Raw genomic sequence first — 21,601 nt, forward strand, 5'->3', positions numbered from 1 at the left:
CCTACATACTATTCTTATACTGCTGAAACTGTTTTAATGTTCTTTATACTCGTTTGATCATACAAAAATAAAACGGCCAAAATAAAATGGACGCAATAATAATAATTAATAATAGAATCTCTGTCTCTATGCTTCAATGTATTGTGCAGAATCAAACTTTGGTAATGAAGTCAGTTTGACTTTTCCTCTTCATGGCAATGTTTATTCGTTTATCGAAGCAATTGTGTGTATATGTTAGGTTAGTGTCATCATTGACAGTGAACAGTGTGACTGTGTAAGTGTAGTAGTAGAATAGTTTTCGATCTAGATCTAGATTATAGATGGCTGACATTTCCTACACTGGATTTATCTAGATCTAGATTTAGATCTAGATCTAGATCTAGAGTTAGACAGTCTAGAATCTAGATTCTAGTTCTAGATCTAGTCTAGAACCTAGATCTAGATCTAGATTCTAGACTAGATCTAGATCTAGACCTAGATCTAGATTCTTGATCTAGAAATCTAGATCTAAAATCTAGATCTAGATCTAGTTACATTTAAACAAATGGACGCTAACTGTGAGGAAGACACAATAAAAACAATGTATAGACTTAACTCTGGAAATGATAAGGCGGGCTGTGGATGCTTGAAAACTTGTGATTTATTTGTTCCTTGTTCTTCTGGAGAAGGTGTGAATCTTGGGATTGATAGCATAGTTGTTAAAGGTGAACCTAGTTCTGGGACAAGATCTAGATCTAGTACCGGTACTCTTTGTCTTTGTACTAACAGTTTTAAAAGGGAAGTTGTAAAACATGACATAGATCTAGGTAGGGAAAGTGAATCTAGCATGGGTGTTGATGAGGAACAACTGTCAATAAAAAAAGAGCCCAGTTTTGAATGGTCATGTGACGTCAAGGCCAAGACAAATGACAAACTGAACGTTGAAAGTGAAAGTAGCCTGACTCTCAGACACAGTGTAGTAAAAGTTGAGCCTATCTGTACAGAAAAGTGGTAAGACGTGGAACCTGTCATTAAACCAGAGTGCCTCACAGATATCTGTATGGTGGAAACCGAACCACTATTTGGACATTTTTCTGACTTTCATGATGAAGTGAAACCAAAAGTGGAGAATTTTGTGAAAGAAGAAGTGTCAGAATGGGAAGGTCCAGACTTTGGAGAGGTAGGAAAGACAGAAGGACAAGTGGAAGATGTGGAGGATACGTGTGCTGAGCCCGTGTTTGTTGAGGATCACATGAGTCAGGCTGGAGGACTACAGCTGCAAATCTCCAATGTGAGGAGCTTGTGTATGGAGCAGAGCACCAGCCCCGACACTGATGTTTTTGCTTCCAGTAGTCCAACTTCAACTTTCTCTGCTGATCCAGTCACCAGTTCAGGATCTGTTGTCAGGGCTATCTGGGATCACAGTGAAAGTTCTAGTACGTATAGAATCCTTCTGTGTTTGAACTTTTCGATACTGTGTGTTGCGGAGCGGTTATTCGTACTATTGTGCGAAAAACTTGATCTGGTTATCTGTACAATATTGTTAGTACGAATAACTGCCACTAGTTATCCATACAATACTAAACTCCCACAACCTAGGCCTAGGCCGAGGCCTATTTGCACGAAACAATGGGTTTTGACAAAACAGGAAAAGCAATATTTTTATTTTGAGTGGGGTTGCATGCTCAATGGCCATGGGCAGGGCATTGGGCACACCGGACCGGTGGGCGTCAAACTGACTCGATCAAGCTGAGCAGTGTCTGACTGAAGTTTTTGATGAGATTTCAGGCAGCTCAGAGTCAGACAGGATGTCTTCATTAACCCCCCCCCCCCCCCCCCCCGAAAATTTTGAAAAAAATGAGGCATAAAATGATCACATGTAGACCAGCACCAGCAAAACTGAGGCAATGAAAATCAGAAATACACCAGGCGCACTGACAAAAACAGCGTAGCAGACTTTGTGCTGTTGAAGCTAGAGAGGTGAGCAGAGGAAGCCTGATTCCCTGTAAGAACTCTGTTGACATCATGGGTGGAAGTGACAAGAGACGGTTTAGCCTGAAAATTCTGTTGTTAGAGAACAGATAGCCTGAAAAGTTCAAGGTAAATTCTCTTCACACGGCCTGAAGGATGGGGAAGGCTTCTCAATTTTCTAGGAGTTCCATCCATTTTCCAGGGGCATGTTACTTAACAATGACAGCACATGCTCCATTTAAATATATCACACACATATGATTCCTGTCAACAAAATTTCAGTGTGGCAGTGGAGTCTTGTGTGACTTACGTATTTCAGTCTGTTCTTACTTGTTATATATTTTCTTATTTATATTTTCCCCTCATCATTTTATATGTATAATATATAAACTATAATATATAAAAAACGAATCCTGCTCTGAGTCTGTGAAAGGGCCGAACCAGAAAATCGACTGTCAAGAATGAGGACAAAAATAAACACTCAAACTCAAAGTAGAGTAAAAACTTGAAAGGCTCAAGATGACCTATTCAGTGCGAGAGTTGTAAGAACTGAGAGGGGCAAAGATGCAGTGACACTGAAAATCTGCCAGTCTTGAACAGAAAGCTAAAATATAGTTATAATTTACTATGACCCATCCAATGAAACGCGGACACTTTAGTTCAATAACACGGCTTACAATGTATGACGGATCCCGATACCACACCCGGCCGGCACCAAAGCGTGCTTTGTAGAGAGCTCTAATAAAAAATTTTAAAATAAAATCTGCTTCCAAGTTTTTTGTCCTCTGGTGTTGCCTTCCGACCATCCCCACCGAGAGTATCTTTTTAAAAAAATTAATAAAATAATTCTCCCTCCCCCCCCACCCGGAGTCCTACGCTCCCAAACACTCAGACCTTGAATGAACTTTGGCGACCCTAACTACCGTCGATGCTCACGTGATGCTGTATCATGTGACGCAAAGGCGTGCAGGTTCACTGACAGGTCGCGATGACGAGCCCGACAAACTGACAATCGGACGACGTTTTTCTTTCCTTTTTTCACAAGTGACCCAGAGACAAAATATTGATTTATTTTCATGGCGACACAGAGTTTATAGTGCACGACCTGCATGACACAAATGTTGCGTTATCAGACTATCACCGGCCAAGTTCTGGGTGGTAACGAAAGCGAAAGTAGATCTTGATATTCCCGATCGAGCCACGGTGTCAGTCACACGCTTCCGCATGCCACCATTGCCGCCTGTTCGCATACTGTCGGACCAGGAAAAGCCAATTACAGATTTCCTCAAATTCCTGGATCTCGGCGATTTTTATCATATTCCCGGCCCCCAGATCTGGCTAGTCACCCTGTTTTTACTAGGTAGCTAGTTTCAGACTCGTTTTTTTTTCCGGCTATTCGAATGTTTGAATACTGGGTACCTATTTATTCCGGGGGGAGGGGGGGGTGTTATGAATAGTACAGAGCCCTACCAAAAGTACTGGTGTCGGCCGTCTGCAGATATGTTTGTATTTTTTTTAACCGGAAATTTGTTGCATGCCGACGAAATAAAAAGGAATGTTATGACGCAGGCTATGGAAGACTTGCCGGGTCGATGTAGCCGGAGGGAGGCCCACGGATGAGTTCAAGTAGCCGGAAATCCAGGCAGGAGCTGGAAAACTTTCACCCCTGGTTGACATCCAACCCTTGGCGTTCATAATATGACCTTCTGCAGTTGCGAGCCCCGTAAAACCTATACTAATAAAATAATAATATAAAACATAGAATATGGCAGCAGATGCCTCAAGTGCATTCTTTACTGAGCATTAAATCACATGTGAGAGACATATGGAGGTATTGTCATTGAAACTCTCACAGAAACTTACCAAAAAACGAACCGCGTTGACTTGAGTACAAATACTGTTCCACTTCAGAGCACTGAAAAACGGGTTCGGCTTCCTAAGAAAAGACAAAAAATGTGGATATTGGTATAACATTTATACCCCACAGAATGCAGCTTAAGGGCAATGCAACATAGCAAACAAAAATTGTTGTAGGAATGATCTCTTTTTAGACATACGCACTTGTTAAGGTTAAAACTTCCTTCCTGAATGATTTTCTGGCCGTTGAGCGTGGAAATCCGTTTGTTTGCAATGATGGGAGTGAAACATTTTGAAAAATGTTGAGTAGGCCTAGCACGAAGGTTGCAACGTAGTACAGTAGTCTCCGCCTAAACGCACGGTGCTCGGGAGGGCTCGTAAGCGTGTGTTTATATGGAGAGTGTGTTTACATGAACCTGTGCAAAGGGAGGAAGGGATGCAATCATCTCAATTCCTTGATATTCTAGTTACTTCCCTTGAAGGTGAAGGTCACTTTGGCCGATAATGTGACAGCATGTGACTGAGATTACGAATACAAAGGCGATGAATGGGTGGGGGGGGGAGCAGAAAGACAGACTCGATGTAATGATATGAACAGATGGGAACAGATAGCATAAGAGGAAACTGTTGGTGATAGCCATAGAGACAACGGCCCAGCCACGAGGCTTTCCAAGCAGCCACCTCCAACCGTAAATTCATGGACAACATCAGAATCATAGATCTACATTCAAAGAAACATTTTTTTTGGTGATTCGTTGAACAAGTACTTAATAAGTTCTTCGAGCGCAGCTGATTAGGCTTACTTGACTAATCTTTAATCCTATAGAGGCAAATCTTGTTTTACGGCATTCACGCGTGTTGCTCATCACAGGCCTAGATCTAACTTAACATTACATGCAGTCACCCAAACACCAGTCAGAAACCTTCTCTCAGACATGCATTTCCAGTGAACAATCAAAAAACACTTCAGTCCTGAACCCCCCCCAATATTTCAGACTAGTCCTAGACTTAAGTGTCAGTGGAAAGATGATTGTGAAAGCACTGTCCACCACTCTCTTTGTTCGGCGAGAGGGGCAGTCTCACCAAATATCCGGTTTTCTAGACTCATCTTATGCAAGCTATGCAGGTTGAAGAGAAAATTTCAATTTTGTCAAGCTTTACCTGTCGGCGTGTTTTGCAGATCAGAGCGTGCGTTTACAGGGAGTGACCATGCGTTTCTACATCTAAATTTTATGGTAAACAACCGATCAGATGACGAAAGTGTGTGTTTGAGAGGAGCGTGCTTTTAGGTGGAGACTACTGCATCGCCATAATGGGGATTTGGGTGATTAATGGAACGAGTTAACATTTTTAGCTCTTATTCTAATTCCTATTTTGATGAACATGCGCTCGTGACATTAAATTTTTTCAGTGTCCAGAAAATTTCATAATGATCACAGTGTTTTTTACAGAGAATACCCCCATCTGCTCCCTGGTATTTGGGGACAAAGGTTTTGCATTCTCCACTGGGGGGGGGTTTAATAAGAAACAATTGTGAGGCGGCGAGGTGGAATCAGACTCGTCAATTTTTGGGCATGTAGAGTTATTGGTTTCATTATAAAGCTTGTTCACTTGTCTTTTTTTGGACTTTAAAATTTAAAAAATATCCATTTATCTTGAATACAAGTCGAGATATTTGCGAAAGAAGGAGGTGAGAGTCACCTGTTTTCAGAGGTAAAATTAGTGAGAAAATGGCCGCCAAACAGTAGTTATTTCCTTAACTTAAAAGTCCGTGGTAACTGAAAATTTACATTTTTTGTGCCTTTAATCAACGTTTTTCAGAAAAATTCACACTGAAATGAGTTCTTTAATGGACATGAAAAGTGTAGAGCCAAACAATAAAAATTCGATACAAATTCACAAACCTGCGGAAAAATGCAAGTTTCTTCACTTTGATTATTTTGACGAGAGCCTGATTCCACCACGCTGCCTCACAATTATTGTAAACCTGTTGATATCTTTCATTAGTATTTCAATTCATATTGGCAATTATCTAATCAGTCAACATTTTGCAGTTTGATATGGTGCTGTCAAGGAGATTAAAAGTAATGGAGGATGCTCTGTCGGCGGCACCGCACGCCTGATAGGAGCCCTCTCTCGCGGCGGAACTGCGGTCTACCTGCGCTGCGCGAATCCCCGACTCACGTACTGAAATCTAGATAAGAAAGAAGGTTTTATTCCGAGGTCCTTGAGATTAGGCAAGTCAATTAGTAAAAATGCCTTGCATATGTGTTGTATTTAAGTGTAAGAACCGATATGATGCTGCAGTGGACCGAAGTTTTCACAGTTAAGTTGTTTTCCTTTTAAAAAATTTGAATGAAAGTGTTTTTATGCCCCCAGCAACACAATTTAGATCATTAACATTCATAAGAGGATGGCTCCGGCGCTACCTGCCAAGGCCAACCCAGGCTGAAAGGGATACAACACCCCAGCAGAAAGACCGAGATACTCAATTTTTTAAAAGTATTCTTATTCTTTTATATATATATATATATATATATATATATATAATTATGTGTGTGTATGTATATACATATTATACATTTATATTGTTTTCCATTGTGTGTGCAAATTAGATGCTACTGTTGTCTAAATGTAGATATCTGGAGGCTCCATTAGAATATGAAATCAATACTCAACAACAATAATGGTGAATATTTTCTATGTTAAAGAAACACCAAACCATATCAGACGAGGGGAGAGGGTTGGGTGGGGTGGATAAGAGTTTGAGTCTTGTTAGATAGAACTATACTCGGTTTAATTTCATTGTTGTAGTCTTCACCTAAGATCCCACAATCAATAATTCCGGTTCACTTAAGATTCTGCTGTTAAAAAATAAACCAAACAAAGCAACATCAAATTTTAATACACAAGAGTCATCACTGAGATAAATTATCCCCTCCCTCCCCCCCCCCCTCCAGAGTGTAGTAAGGGACTAAAAACGCTACTCTTCATATCATACTTTACTGAACAAAACAAAAAAGAAAACCTTCAAAGGTCATCCACGCTCATGCATGCGATCACACCTCAAAAGGTGCTGTTATCTCTTTTTTTTTTTTTTTTTGAAATCATTGTGCGCTCTACTTTGTGAAAACCAGGAAACAAAATTATTGTAATCAATAATATTATTATTTATAGACCAAGACATACTGTTAGCAATCAGATAAAGCTGGCATCGACCCTCTGTTGTGTTCGCTATTCCTTACACATAAAGTTAGTCATGGCACACGCCTAGAATCATGCAATCATAATATCTTAAATTCAGTTTTAACTCACTTGCAACTGGGCCCTTTCACCAGTCACAAGCGTTGAAGACTGGCGTTTTGGGGGGTATTTCAATAAATCACCACAACTCTCAGAATTACCCTATTGTAATCATTTTTTGACACAGTAAAGTAACATTCAAGCTTAATCTAATACAAAAAACTAAAGTTGTCTAAGTCTAATACTTTAATTTGTATGATTTTTTAAAAATTGGCATGAATTTGATTTTCGAAAAATTTCCAGAGACGTGACAAGTAGAATGAAATTCACTGCAACAACAAAAATAAAAGTTCAAAGTGTTCTGGTTTGATTTGTATACATGTGCAAGTGTTTGGTGGAAATATAAAAGCTGGTCTGTGAATTGATTCAGACCCATACACTGAATTACATGAGACAGATGTACGGCACGACGTTGTGATTTCGTTGCGCGAAAAACAACACCGGTACTAGTGCTAGATCTAGCCCTAGAACTACGACTCCGGCCGTGTTCGGGTACATATCCAGGATCCTAACTATTAGACACATCATATTCTGAGACACTAGAACTAGTAAAACGCACAGAAGTATAGAAAACTGCGAAATTATGTGATTCTTGTTCATGCGACTTCTTCGACCGTCACTACGACGCGACTGTCGGATTACTATGAGCTGTATAGAAAAAAACAAAGCGCGAGTTCCGGTCTGTTCAACCCCAGTTGGGGTCACTGTCCTTCACCTTCAATAACTTAAAAACTACCGGCCCCAGAGATACGAAACGAAGTCTAAGTAGCTCAGGCTTGGCCAAACAAGGGTACGAGGCGGGTCTCGCGATCCGTGCGTGATTTGTAGAGCGAAAAAAAAATTCCAAAGTTGGTCACGCAGGGCTTGTGAGACCCGTCGCGAGCGTCATGGCGGGGGTCACGCAACTGTTGTGTGACCCGTCTGAAGTGAGTTAAAGTATATTTTTATCCATTTCTATTATTAAATATTTTGGCATCTTGAAAGGTTATCTTTATAATTTGGTATGTTTGATAATTTTATGTTACTTGGACAAGTTTTCTTCTTATTTTACACATCTTTCTGATTTTTAAACTAGATTATAACATAAAACTTTTAAAGAATTGAATAGTCCGTATCACATACAGAATCTTTTTTTTTTTCTCCCTGTCATTATCCGTCAGCCCGTCAGTTGATCACAATATCTCTCTCTTTCTCTCTCTTCTCTGTCTGTCTGTCTGTCTGTCTGTCCGTCCGTCCGTCTCTCTCTTTCTCTCTCTCTCTCTTTCTCTTTTATTTAATTTTTCCCATTCTCCTTCGTCCCTTCCCAAGGCCCGCCCCTCCTCTTTCATCCCTGCTCCATCCCCTCTTCCTTGCGTGCATTCCCCCACCCCTCCCACCCCCACAACGTGGCCCAGCCCGATAAGATTCTATTAAAAGAACCGCCACAGTTCGAGATTTAGCCCACACTCGGCGGCCATATTTGATCCCCACCGCGGCGTACTGCTCGTGGCGCCGCGAAGAGAGAGAGGAGGCTCCATTAGTTCTAAACTCCTTGGGTGCTGTACACATATCCATTTTTTTGTGTTTTCATGTATAATGACTTTTTAAAAATCAAGTTCTACTTGTAAAGAAACAAGAGGTGAGCCTTCTTATAACCCATTTATCCCAGGAGAGCTGTTACACTCGTTAGTAGAAGTAACTCCCAAAGGGTAGGGTACCCAGTAACTGTATTTTACTGAGAAAAAGGGAGGAAACATGACTCATCATACCAATACATGGAGCACTGAGCCAACAGGGATACAATCCCCAAAAAGGCACTTTATTCACATTTCTCACCTGTAAGTGTGTCGTCCCAAAAATATCACCAGAGAATAATGAGTTGACAAAGGCCCTCTGTAAGAGAAAAAAACCACCAGTTCAGCACTTTCTTGAAATTCAGCAGATTTAAGGTCATTACATTAATTTGCAAAAAATTCAAGGGTGCTGAATTCTGGGGAGTCTGCACACATTCTTAGTAAACCCAATCTGCTGTCAAAATTATGTACTTCAAAGTCATTCCGCTTTCTGCAGGCTGAAGGCCCCAACACGATGACAGCATTAAGGAGTTGAGGAAACCCTTCAATCACCAAACTTCGAGCATAACAAGTTCTGATCAAAGCTATTTAATGCAGCTACGCAAATAAAGCTACACTTACGAGAGGCATTTAACACACACAAAAAATATGGACCTTATAAAAACATATAAAGTTCATTCTCTTTTCTTCCTATTTAAATCTGCTTAATGGAAAGAAAGCAACGGGCTCCCAAGGACACACAAGACACACATGAAAAGAGTGATGCGTTTTCACACAATTAAAAAAAAAATCCTCCACAGATAAGCTGACTCTCAGTGCCACTGACCAGACCAGATCATCAATAATTTATTTATAGAGACACCAGCCATCCAAGCCTAGGTGCTGTGAACTTTTTTTTACAATTAGAGATTTCACCTTTATGCATCTTGTATCTATGATTTTTAACCTGGAATTCACCAATAATTTTTATATCAACCGCAGTAATTATCCCCCCCCCCCCTCTCAATGTCACTACATCCTAAACAGAAACAGTAGAGACAAGAATCTTTAACATCCCAACTATTTTTTATCCCTTCTAACAGTGCCAGTTCCTGAAGATGTAAAAAGAAAACTTCAAATGAATTTACTTCTAACTGTACACTAAAACTATCAATCACAATTGTTCAACAAAATTAAACAGTATATATACATATATATATTTATGTCATCTCTTCAACAATAAAGAACTGATAAAACAATGTAGAGAACCTTGTCATCAACCAATTACCTGAAGTAACTGGTCAACCTCTGAGCTCAGACATGAAGAAAGCAGAGAGGGCCTTAAGAGGTTGTCAAAGTGTGCCATCTTTCGAGATATGCTCTGAAACTTCATGTCCATAACAAGGTCCTGCTGAATATTGTCCCAAGCATTTGCAGACCAGAGACACTCCCAAGGCTGAAGGAAGTCCTCTTGACCACTGTTTGAGCACCAAAACTGATTGTCTATTCTTTTACTGTTCGATTCAGACTCTGAATATATACTTATCTCTGTATCTGAACATTGATTATAGAGTCGATGCAACCCTATAAGGTCAAATTCAGAGTCTACACAGTTACTGCAACCTAAAGTCTGACCACATTGAGCTGCACCAGAAGGGAAATAGAGGTCATCATCAAAAGTCTTGATCGGAGAGACAATCTTGTCCTCGTGAGTGAACAGAGGGAGACTGGGGATACAATCCAGCTCATCCTGCTGGTCATAAGGAGGGCTACAGTCCGAGAGCGTTGGATCGTCTTCATCAAGGTGGCCTTCTGGATAAAAAGGAACGACCAGATCAAAAGTATCCTCAGTGTTGCTGCTACTAATGCTCCAGCTTGGCACAGCATCATCACTCTCACTGTCTGGGCTACCTCTGCCTATGGCTTTGTCTTCCCTGCTTTCTCCTTTCTCTAAGACAGGATACAAAACAATTAGTCCACAGTCGTGCATTTTTTGCCAGAAGTTACCGTAGTGATCAGGGAAGGTCTTTACCCTCTTGGAATACTCTGTATGAACATTAAGAGAGTCCTCGTTCACTTTTTTTGCTGCCTTCTTTTTGCTCTGCTTTTCCCTTTGCCGGGCATAATGTAATATCATATCAACCTCAATGTCACTGTCAGTAATTGCATAAGAGCTCTCTAATTCCCATCGTGTTTCAAGGTCCAGGATTGGAATAAATGGATTCCCTACTTTACTTTTTGATTGCTGACAACTGCATGCGGTATCCTTGGGGATTTTGCCATCATTACAAATTTCATCAAGGATGACAGGGGAGAATAACTTGGCTTTGACAGAACAACCCTGCTTCGTCATACGTGGCACCAAAGAAGTAGCAATGGGATGAAAAATCTTGGTCAATGAGATCGGGGTGAAAGCAGACTTCCAGCAGCGAGGAGACTCAAAGACAGAAGCTGATGTGGACGACACAGGCAGTACTTCTGCTGCTTCTGGAAGGGCTGGGGAGGAATCTGCAATGACTGTGGAAGCAACCCTTAAGGCCACTGAACATGCATGAGCTTCATCTCGACTGCTGAACCAGAGTGATGTCCGCTGCCCTTTCGGTTGACTTGCGCTTCTTTTGATCTTCACTTTGACATTCTCCTTCCCAGACGGTACACAATTCCAAACTGACGTGTTGCCATTTACACTACCAAGTCCATCTTTGCAGGGTGAATCTTCTCCTGACAAGGACGGGAAGGCTTCATTGTACCTGCAAGGAAGTTTAAAAAAGAAGAAAAAAAGGGAATAAACAATTCTGCTCCAAACTGGGGGGGGGGGGGGGGGGGGCATGAAAGCACAGGACTATTAGAGAACAGGAAAGGGGGTGAAAGGAAAATAATTTTTAGAAGAACCTGGGACCTTTTCAATCAGAGACGAACACCGTACCTCTAGACCATGAGAACCCCATTTCAACAGAAATTTCCACTTGGTAAAAAAACAGTGACGATACTGACACAGTGAGGAAATTAACCGAACTTTGAGAGGGTGAGGGATTCCAGCAAGGGTGGCACTAGTAGTAGATGTATCATCCATTAGTTCTAACCTGCCCCCAATATCTAGATCTAGTGAAGACAAAGTCAACAAAGCTGGTACAACTGCCTAGTACAAGAACTAGTACAGGGTTAGGATCAGGAGCAGCGACACGAGCTGTCTGTGGATCTATATTTATATTAGACTGGGCTGGGGTTGACTGTAGCATTTTATGTTAGTCGAACCTATTATGAGATGGCCACCTGTATATTACGGCAATTTTCCATTTCCCCCCCTTTTTTTTTTTTTAAATAAATTTTCCCGCAGCTACCATATATTTTTATCAACCAACAGCAGCCACAATCACCTGTCTCAGATGGCCACGCAAATCTCCAATTGCCCAGCACTTTGTCATAAATTATGAATTGGCCCCTAATGCTGTGGACAAGCTGTAATAATCAATCCCCTGTCGTTATTAATAGTCCTTCCAATGAATGTTGCTTACATCGCTTCCAATGTTTCTCCAAGTTGACCAATTAATGGGTGACAATAAATTTTCAGCTGCTGGTGAGAGAAGCATGTGATCCGTCATAACCTACAAGCCCCGCCCACAACTCATACACGAGTCTGAAGTGAGATGAGCGGTCACTGTTTACCCAGTCCATAACAATGGACACGTCAACACCAATATAAAGCAGTGTCGCTCGTTCGCCACGTGGTGGCGACCTATTTGTTTTACTATGGAACTCGGCCTTTCTCGTCTGACACATTTCTTTTTGTTTTAACCTTGTACGAAACCAATATTTCTTTTAAATAATAAAACTAACAACGAAAAATCCCCCAAAACCTTTCTAGCCCCTGCCCATTTCGAAAGGAGGACAAAAAAATAACTAGACTTCCTGCAGTCGTAAGCCAGCAACCATCTCCATTTGGGACCCCAGAGGTAAATGGTTTGTTTTCTTCATTTAGATCAGTCCTGTGCATGACGGCTACTTGAATGACAACTTTTCTCCTCAACTGCAGCCACTGTTTCATAATTAGTCCCTCCAATGAATGTTGCTTAGATCGCTTCCAATGTTTACCCAAGTTGACCAATTGGTGACAATAAATTTTCAGCTGCCGGTGAGAGAAGCATGTGATCCATCATAACCAACAAGCTCTGCCCACAACTCATACACGAGTCGTACACAGATTCCGCTGTATTTCAATTTCCCCAAATAACTTAAGGGGAGGAGCGACCCTTGATTTTGCAGATTATGGGTCAGGCTATGCAAATTTTATGTTGGCTGATTTTTTAAGATAAGCCAGTTTTTTTGTCTAAAATTAGCATGGATACAATAGAGAAAGTCTTCATTCTTCTCGTAAATTGCCTTTGAAAACATGAGGATGGGTTAGTATAGTGAATTTTCACAATAATTGTAATTTTTCTCAAAATGTAATTTTTTTTGCAGTTTTTTCCCTATTCCTTCCTTAGTTTCCGTCCTTATGACATGAAATTTTCAGGAAACATAGAAGGCAAGGGTGCCATCAATGTAACAGACAGATATTTGTGAAAATAATAACACTTTTCCAATGGCAAGCGATTACACAACTTGAATTTAGAAAACTTGGGGAAAATTCTATTTTTTTTCTTCTTTTGCACTTATTGAAAAAAACTTGCTGTTACTCTGATAGGGTCTGGTTCAGGTATACTCTCCTCAAATTTGGTCAGTAAATAAGAAAGCCTTCGGGATTTGAAATTCATTGTTTATTTTCAAGATGGCAGCCGTTCCATAGCAACTGATGTAGCTATGCCAAAGTAAAATTGCGTACCAAGAGACTTTACTATGCCTAACTTTTGTGCGTACTTAGATTTGATCTTGGGCAACAAACATAGAAAATGATCCTCAAGGGTAGCTCCTCCCGTCAACAAAATCTGTGCTGGGATACCAACTTGTGTGGTACTGTGTTTTCGGCAATTGCAGAAAAGTAATTTGATGTCGAAGTCATAGTAAAGGCATGTGCCTGAGCTGCTGTCAGCGGCTCATAGGCAGAGCGGCTCCAATCGCTAGCCGTGGCCAGAGATAAAGAGTTAAGAAACTAATTCTGGCACCATGGGCAAGTCAGTGGAATAAACTTTTGGGTACAGTGAGTTAACCTTAATTAAAGAAGCATAAAAGAAACAACTTTTTAATTAATTTTGACTCTTCTTTGTCCAGACACATATTTCAGTACCAGTTATACATAAAAACTGCTAGAAAACAAACGAAGGCATCAAAAATCAGAACGGAGTAATCTCACCTTTCCTCGCTGCTGTCGCTCTTCATGCAAGCTTGCTTCCCAGGTTCTTCAATATTAATGGCGATGGGTACTAAGAGACCTTGAGAGTAAAAAAAAAAAATATACCATGTTATTTATGGAACACATTTACAATTTGTTAGTTCAATTGCTTAACAGAATCAGATAAAATTTTCATTACTCAAAATAATAACAACAACAACAAAAAAACTCTACTCGTAATTCTGCTATAGCTGAGGGAAGTTACTGAGTGTAAGATGTTCATCTCCTACGGCAGCTGATTTTGGAACATTTTGTCTACATAGAACATAGAATCATCCCTTCTCCAACAGGCAACACCTACTGTTTCTGATTAAAGTGGCTTTAGTTTTAGGGAAGAATTTGCCCAGACAGCAGTCCTAACAGCGTACTCTTTCACTCTTTCTTTTTCGTAAAAATCAACGGATCGTTAATTTGTGCAACTGCACTTTTAAACAGACCTGCCACTCTATGAAATTTAAAAATTAGGATCTCAGAGGAAAAAAATCAGGATCAGGTGAAAAAAAAATAAGGGAGGGGGGGTGCCCCCGGTTCCCTTTTGTGAGGCATTTCAGTCTGCACTAATTCATTTCCATTCTTCCTTCACCTTATAGGTATATATAAGAAAAAAAGAAAAAATACTGGTGAACAGGCCAGACAAATAATATCCAACTGTCTAAATCATGTTTGAGATAAGCATTCATAGACACAAAAAAACATGCAAAACAAAAGTTTGAAGGAGTAAGTTCATATTTAAGCCTACAAATAGGGTAAAAACCTGAAAGAGAGCATGTACTTGAGTCGTAGTTGGAAAAACTGGGGAAACACAGGTTACAGTGATGTAAAAACTCTCATAGTCTTGAAAACAGCTTACACATAACTTTAATCACTTGTGCAATATTAATAACAAGGTTTGACTGAGATCATGTGTACACTTAGAGCATCCCCCATCGCGCCATTCTCGACAGACTTCAGCTCCAATCAAATCTAAAATTTTGTTCCAAGGCGGGTCTTTTTTTTTTCTTGTTCCTTTATCCTAAATACATGTATCACATCACGCTCTTCATGCCCAAGGGTCTAAAAATATCCCCCTCCCCCCTTTCCCAGTCATCCCACACTGACAAGACAAATGTGACCAGTGTGAATGAACTCTGTTAACCCCAACAACCGACAGCCCCTGACACGCGCGCTACTCTCACAAGGTCATGTCACATGATGCAAATGTGCTTTCGAAAGTTTCACCCATCCAGTTGTTTTTCTCTCTATTCCCCTGTAACATCGCAATGGGGGTATTCCAAGGTGAACTTATTCCGCCTTGAGGTGTTCGCGTCTCAAGTGAAAAAAAGTTTTTTAATTGTGCGGCATGTCAGATTGAATTGAATTATATTTTAAGGTTGGCATGGTCTTAAGTCATCAAAGAAAGCTTTGCCATTATTATTATTTAGTCACGCTGCAAACATATTCTTAAAAATCCCATGTTGTGATACGATGCTATAAATAAAACGCTCTCACCCCAACACTAACAAAATAACTACGAAATGATTAGTAAATCTGACTGCAGAAATGATGTCTCCACCCATAAACACATTGAGAAGCCAAGTTTCTTTCTAAAACTCCAATAAATTACTGAGATCTCGTTGATTTTCCGTCAGAATCTGCTGTTACATGGTCCACTTTTTAGGAGTATTTTTCTCGATGGGGGTCATCCATATATTGCCGACTTTTACAACCTCACAACTTTTTTATTTATGAACGGATTCTTTTAATTCAAAAAGCACAATTCTTAGAATTGAAAATCCTTTCTTAGGTACCAAATAAAAAAGAGCTAAAGCGAAAAATCAATTTTTCACTGGCATTGTTATACAAGATCCAGCATTGATTTTTTTTAAAAATTGTGTTCCAAGTTCCTGTTCATAAAAAGTCGAGTTGGTGCTTCCCAGCAAAAGAAAAGGCACAGAAAGGTTTTTGGGGGGGTTTTTTTGTTTAAGAATCTGACACAACTGACCTATCAAAACAAAAATCAGGATACACACGGCAAAATCGAGATGTTTGAGATTTGGGGCAAAAAAATCTAGATATCCAGATTAAATCGGGATGAATGAGTGACAGGTCTGCTGTAAATACATAGCACTAGGTTGAAGAACCAACACCCATGAGCTGCTACATCTATAACAATAGTAACACTAAAATTCAAAACTTTTCTCAGAACCAAGTTTGAAAACACAAAAAAAAAAGCACTTACTTCTTTTCAAAGCCTTCTTTGTGTTCATCTTCAGCTTAGTCTCTTCAATTTTAACCATCAGTTCATCCACCACCTCCCGAATCTCTGCTTCCATAGGATCATCCTAGAGAGAGTAGACCCAGAATAAACATATAAAATAATAAATATGATGCAATGACAGAAAATGTGGTACAAGTTTTGTTAAAAAATTCACACTTGACATTAGTTTATGGTCTCTTTTTGTTCTTTCTTTTTCTTCAGAACTTCGGTTTCTTAACTCTTTCTGGACGTATCGCCAATATATCGGCGCGAGTCCACACCCCTTGCGGACATATCGTCGTGCCAGGGTGCCTTGGTATTGTTTCGTTTTAACACGATCCGTCATTTATAATTACTTTATATTGCTATTGAAAAACTCTCAAAGGATTTAGGAAACGAAAACATCAAGTTTCACTTTGTCAAAGCGTGGGTTTGGAGAAAAACGAGTGAATTAGTTCTTGCGGTCTTGCATCAACAAAACGATGTAACCGGACTCAGCATATATTTCATAACTCAAACAAAAATTGGAATATTGCTTTCACATAAAAAGCTGCGCATTCAGAAAGTTATGAATTATGCTTTTCGCCTGTATATGATAAGATAGATATGCTGATTTGCTTTCACAGGTTTGGTGAATGTAATTTTTTCCGTCAAAATGTATTTTTCTCATCACCATAGCTTCTAATGCATAATTATGTTCAAAATTAATTCTTGTTTCATATTGGGTGGTATTCCTCATTCAATTTCCTTCAATTTGATATATCACATGTTACGTTTTGAGGGATGGTTATGTTTCTATGAAGTTATTTTGTACACCACCTGCATAGCCAAATCGAGCCACAAGTTAATTATGTCTAGACCCCAAAGAAACTACGTCCGGAAAGAGTTAAGAACTTAACATTTTACAACTTACTGCAAAGTTAATTCAATGGAATATAAATATGTTTCTTTCCACTGAGCTAAAACATGAGAGGTCGTCATACGTATCACACCGATACCTTTCTGGATTCATCCTACTGTTCATCATACTATCAAATTAACAAATTTATTTTCCCAAAGTTAATGAAGTGTAATCAGTCATTACATCTGGATCGATAACAACAACAATCAGTCATTACACCTGTCACTTGCACATTTACCACCAATGCAATAACTTTTGACGGCTGAAAACCAATTAACAAAATTTTCATGTGCATGATGAAGGTACTAAGATTTCAGTTCATTTGGGGAAGAAGCAGGGTGGTGAAGCAATGGTGAACCAGGTGGAAGCTGTCTCGCAGAAAAAAGTCAGCAAGAGTACTTACACAGCAAACAGCACCTCTCAGGAATTGAACAGCAGCCTTCTTCTGCTTCTCTCTAGTCTTGCCTTGCTTTATGTTGTAGATGTCCTTCAGAAAGTCATCACCAGTGGAGAGTGGCTCATCTTCAATGTCCAGATCCTCATGAAGGAGGATCGTGACCACGTGATGAGCAAATTGACTAATGTTTTTCGAAAAAGGAAAAAAATCAAAACATGAAACGTCACCATAATACATACAGGGGAAGGGGGAACACTTGTAAGAACGATTATCTGGAAAGGAAAAACGTAATCAAACAGCCACTAGAACAATTAGTACGGATACCTTGCGGGCTTTGGTGCTGAGAGGAACTGAGCACTTATGGACCTCTCCGGTGTACAATGACGTTGTTGCCCAGGAAAGGCAAACAGGTTCAATGAAAACACATTAGACGCCAGACATATACAAATGTCCTCTTCCTCCCAAAACCTCTTCCACTTGTTAAATCAATACTGGTTTATCTTACTTAAACAAAACCACCTTGCAATGACAGAAATCTTAAATTTTTTCCAGCTTGTGGACATATGAAAGAAGAGATTCAAAATTTACCATTCATATTGTTTACTACATCTTGAATGAAGACAATTTTTAAATAAAGTGTATATGCAAAAATTTCAGAATTCCCAATTTCTGGATATATCTGGAAAATCAGTACCTCTGAAACAAAAATCCATGGCAGATCTTGCCCTACACTACCTTCAAGGCTCTTCAAAATACAAAAGAAGACACTTAGGCTAAATATTCAGCTTTCTTCACAACTCTGGAGCTTACAGCACCGAGTTTAAAGTTACAGCAGCAAACAGAAAAATAGTACAAAACTCTTTAATAATTTTTTCTCATGTTCAAAATTGAGACAAATGTCAAGAATTCTATTTGACATTGATTCAAATATCCAAAACTTATTTACAATATACTTTCTACACATTACAAAAACTAACGTGAAACAAAAACCCATGAGTATAAAAAATGTTTTTACTTGGTATTTGAAGCATCTAGCTGTTCCAGCTCGGAGGCTAGCCATGTTCGAAGTTCCTCGGCCACCTTTGCCTCTACAGTCAAAGGTGGCTTCATGATCCTCCCTTGCAGCTCACCACTTGTTCAAGTCTACTGGTCCATGTCAAAATGTTGCCACACCTGCAGTGAAATATTTCCTTTCTGCTTACACAAAAGTCATGGAAAATGTATGCAAAGCCATAATATAAAAAAATTTACAAACATTTTGTATTAGTAAATGTTTTTTGGCACTTGCACCACAATAAAGTCATAAAAGTGCCGAAGATTAGAGGTGTTACAAGAGACGAGAGCAACAAACATAAAAAAGAAGGAGGAGAGATAAATACAATAGCTGTTTGATAGGAAAAAAAGAGCAACCCACACCAGAACACCCGCCAACCACCCACCTTTCCAACATTTGACACACACAAAAATCTAATCTAGTAATTTCATGTTCAATATTTTAAAAAATACCTGATGTTTATGTCAGCAAATGCTAAATCATGCAGCTAGCAAAATACATATTACACAGTTTGTTGTTTACAGATGCCCCTCTTGCGTTGTTGCAAGGTGAGAAAACATTGCGAGGTGAGAAAACCAACTACCTAACACTTCTAAAAGATTTCTAGTTTAAAACTATTACTGTAACTAGAAACTGTAAAATCTTTTTCTCATTTCAATTTGTAGTTTAAAAAATAATATCAAAGAACTTACCTGTCCGCAGCAGCCAGAAACCATTGTTCTGACCATTCTATACAAATTTTAGTTGTCTATTGGTAGTTAGTGAAACAAATATTCCACCTGTGTCGAACATCACGCCAGTCTACCTCTGAAAATAAAATAACACAGAAGACTTGAAAACACTAAAAGTGAATCAGTAAGACAGTTTATTGAGTTAAGTACTGAAAATTGTAATTGTACAGCAAATATGTTAACATAAAAAGAGCAAAATTTTCACAGCCTTCGAGACAGTGTACAAGACAGTGATGTTTTCCACTACTTTTAAAGCATCATGTCTAAAAATCTGTATCTAAAAATTCCTTTATATCAGACCACAAAAAAGCTTTAAAATGGACAAAACATTCGACTGGGAGATATTCCACAAGACTCCCCCTCTACAAAACTGACTAGTCTTTTTTGTTTTTGTAAAGTGTTTTACGGCGCTCGCAACTGTATAAGGTCATATGAGCGCGCGGGACACACCTAATATTTTCAATTGGTAGGAAATTTTTTAATTTTGCCCGGGTGGCGGCCAAAACTTATTCTTATCGATTTTAGACCACCAAGGGATCTTTAACGTGTGCAACGGGCCCCCCGAGATTTTTTGCCCTTGTCCAAGAAGGCTAGGTGTAGATCTTTCCTACCAGAAGATCATGGGTTTGGCAGAGAGACAGCAGTAAGGAGGAGCCAAGGAGTAGCAGTAGAAAGGCTGCAGAAAGAGTCAGGAGCCCAGAGGAGGGGGCAAAGGAGGTGAGGGGTTGGGGGCAGAAAGTGGAAATGAAAGTAGACAACAGAATATTGCTAGAGAGCAGGAAAGGAGGTGAAAGGAGGTGAAAGGAGACAATTTTAGAGAAGAAAATTTTTCGGTCACATTGACTAATTATAGACCTGCATGGGAGCCTCAACCAGATTGTCTGAAAATTTTGCGCAACCCCCCCCCCCCCCCCCCCTCTAAAAGCTTTGGTGGGTGTCATAAGGAAGGACTTCTGGGTAACGAGCGACCTCCCCAACAAACACAATAAAGAAGAGACCTAACCCTACCTCAAAAAAGAATCTGCAACGGGCCTCATGTAAAAAGGCCAGCACAAGTCCAAAATGAAAAAATATTTAACCTAAAAAAAAAACACACTCCAAAACAAACAAGGTCAGGAGCATAATATGGCCTACATTTACATTGCTCTAATAGGGTTTGATACAATAACATTTAATAGAATTGGAATATGAATCCTCCATATAGATCTAGATATCTAGATTCTAAAAAAATAAATAATTCACGCACCTGATTTATGCTTTTTACCAACATTAATATTACAGCACAACCTATGATAGGGTTTGACACAATAGAATTGGAATGAATCCTCCACTGAGGTCTATAATGATCTATAAATCTAGATCTAGATCTAGTAGAACAAGTGAGTCGGACTTGAATGAATCCACATGATCTGAACAATTGAATTAGTCAACAAATGAAATTCAAAGTGGCCGGTCGAGCATAAACTGAAAGTAGATAATTTAGGTCATCGTCCTTTTCCGTATTCGCATTTCTACTCGGGTTCCGACAATTATGTCAGAAACCCCGACGTCGGCAGTCGGCGCGAAAACGAAAGTGCCGACAAAGCCGACGGGAGAAAAAGGGGGCGCTGGCAGTCGGCCAGGCCTCGCACTACGCACATTGACTATAATACAGGTGGGCCTTGCCATAGCATCGGCCGGCTCGCGGGTCGGGTCGTGATTCTCGGATTTCAGACGATTGTCGGCAAACATGCAGGTCTATAATTATCAGGGACACCTTGTATTTTTGTCAAGAAAAACTGGCTGCCTTTTCAGTTTCTTTGCTTTACTTGGTCCAGAGTCGGACTTAGAACTCATCGTCAAACGTTTTGACACCATCTTTTCAAACAAAAGAAGCCGAGGGCCGCGAATGCGTATCAGCTGACTTTGTCGAAACTTCACACCTGCCAACTCTCCCGAATTTTTCGGGAATCTCCCGAATTTTCGTCATTTTCCCGAGCAACAGAGAAGGCTAATTTTTCTGTTTCAAAAGTATATGCTTGCCAAGTTGTTATTTTCCGGGACCGTCGGTCATATTCCGTATGGTATTTTTTTAGGAAGTGGCTATTCTCACCCGGGGTGAGAATACTTGTAAATACGATCGACCTCTCACCGCGGGTGAGACTTGCCACTGTAGGCTATTCTCACCCGGTGCGAAACAAGACCCATTTTTCCTAATTTCGGAATACTTTCTATCGATATGGGTGATCAAATGGATAAAGGCAAAGAAAAGATTACGTTATTGCACAAAAGTAAGCTAATTTTATCGACTACAAAGATGCTATGGCTATTT

The 21,601-nt window shown here is 39.8% G+C and overlaps 1 protein-coding gene across 2 annotated transcripts in view; it reads right to left on the reverse strand.

The window, feature by feature from the left end:
• LOC101860219 overlaps positions 1-21,601 on the reverse strand; it is a 32,517-nt gene that overhangs the window by 8,603 nt on the left and 2,313 nt on the right. For both annotated transcript variants that reach the window (XM_005090369.3, XM_005090370.3), the window contains exons 2-9: positions 19,252-19,366; positions 18,521-18,678; positions 17,512-17,686; positions 16,190-16,292; positions 13,933-14,011; positions 9,931-11,392; positions 8,926-8,982; positions 3,814-3,886 (exon numbers count right to left, since the gene is read on the reverse strand). In XM_005090369.3, the coding sequence (XP_005090426.1) occupies positions 3,814-3,886; positions 8,926-8,982; positions 9,931-11,392; positions 13,933-14,011; positions 16,190-16,292; positions 17,512-17,686; positions 18,521-18,615 (2,044 nt within the window). In that variant the 5' untranslated portion in view covers positions 18,616-18,678; positions 19,252-19,366. The remainder of the gene's footprint in view (positions 1-3,813; positions 3,887-8,925; positions 8,983-9,930; positions 11,393-13,932; positions 14,012-16,189; positions 16,293-17,511; positions 17,687-18,520; positions 18,679-19,251; positions 19,367-21,601) is intronic.

Source organism: Aplysia californica, unplaced genomic scaffold (genome assembly GCF_000002075.1).
Source record: "Aplysia californica isolate F4 #8 unplaced genomic scaffold, AplCal3.0 scaffold00016, whole genome shotgun sequence".
Classification (NCBI taxonomy): domain Eukaryota; kingdom Metazoa; phylum Mollusca; class Gastropoda; order Aplysiida; family Aplysiidae; genus Aplysia; species Aplysia californica.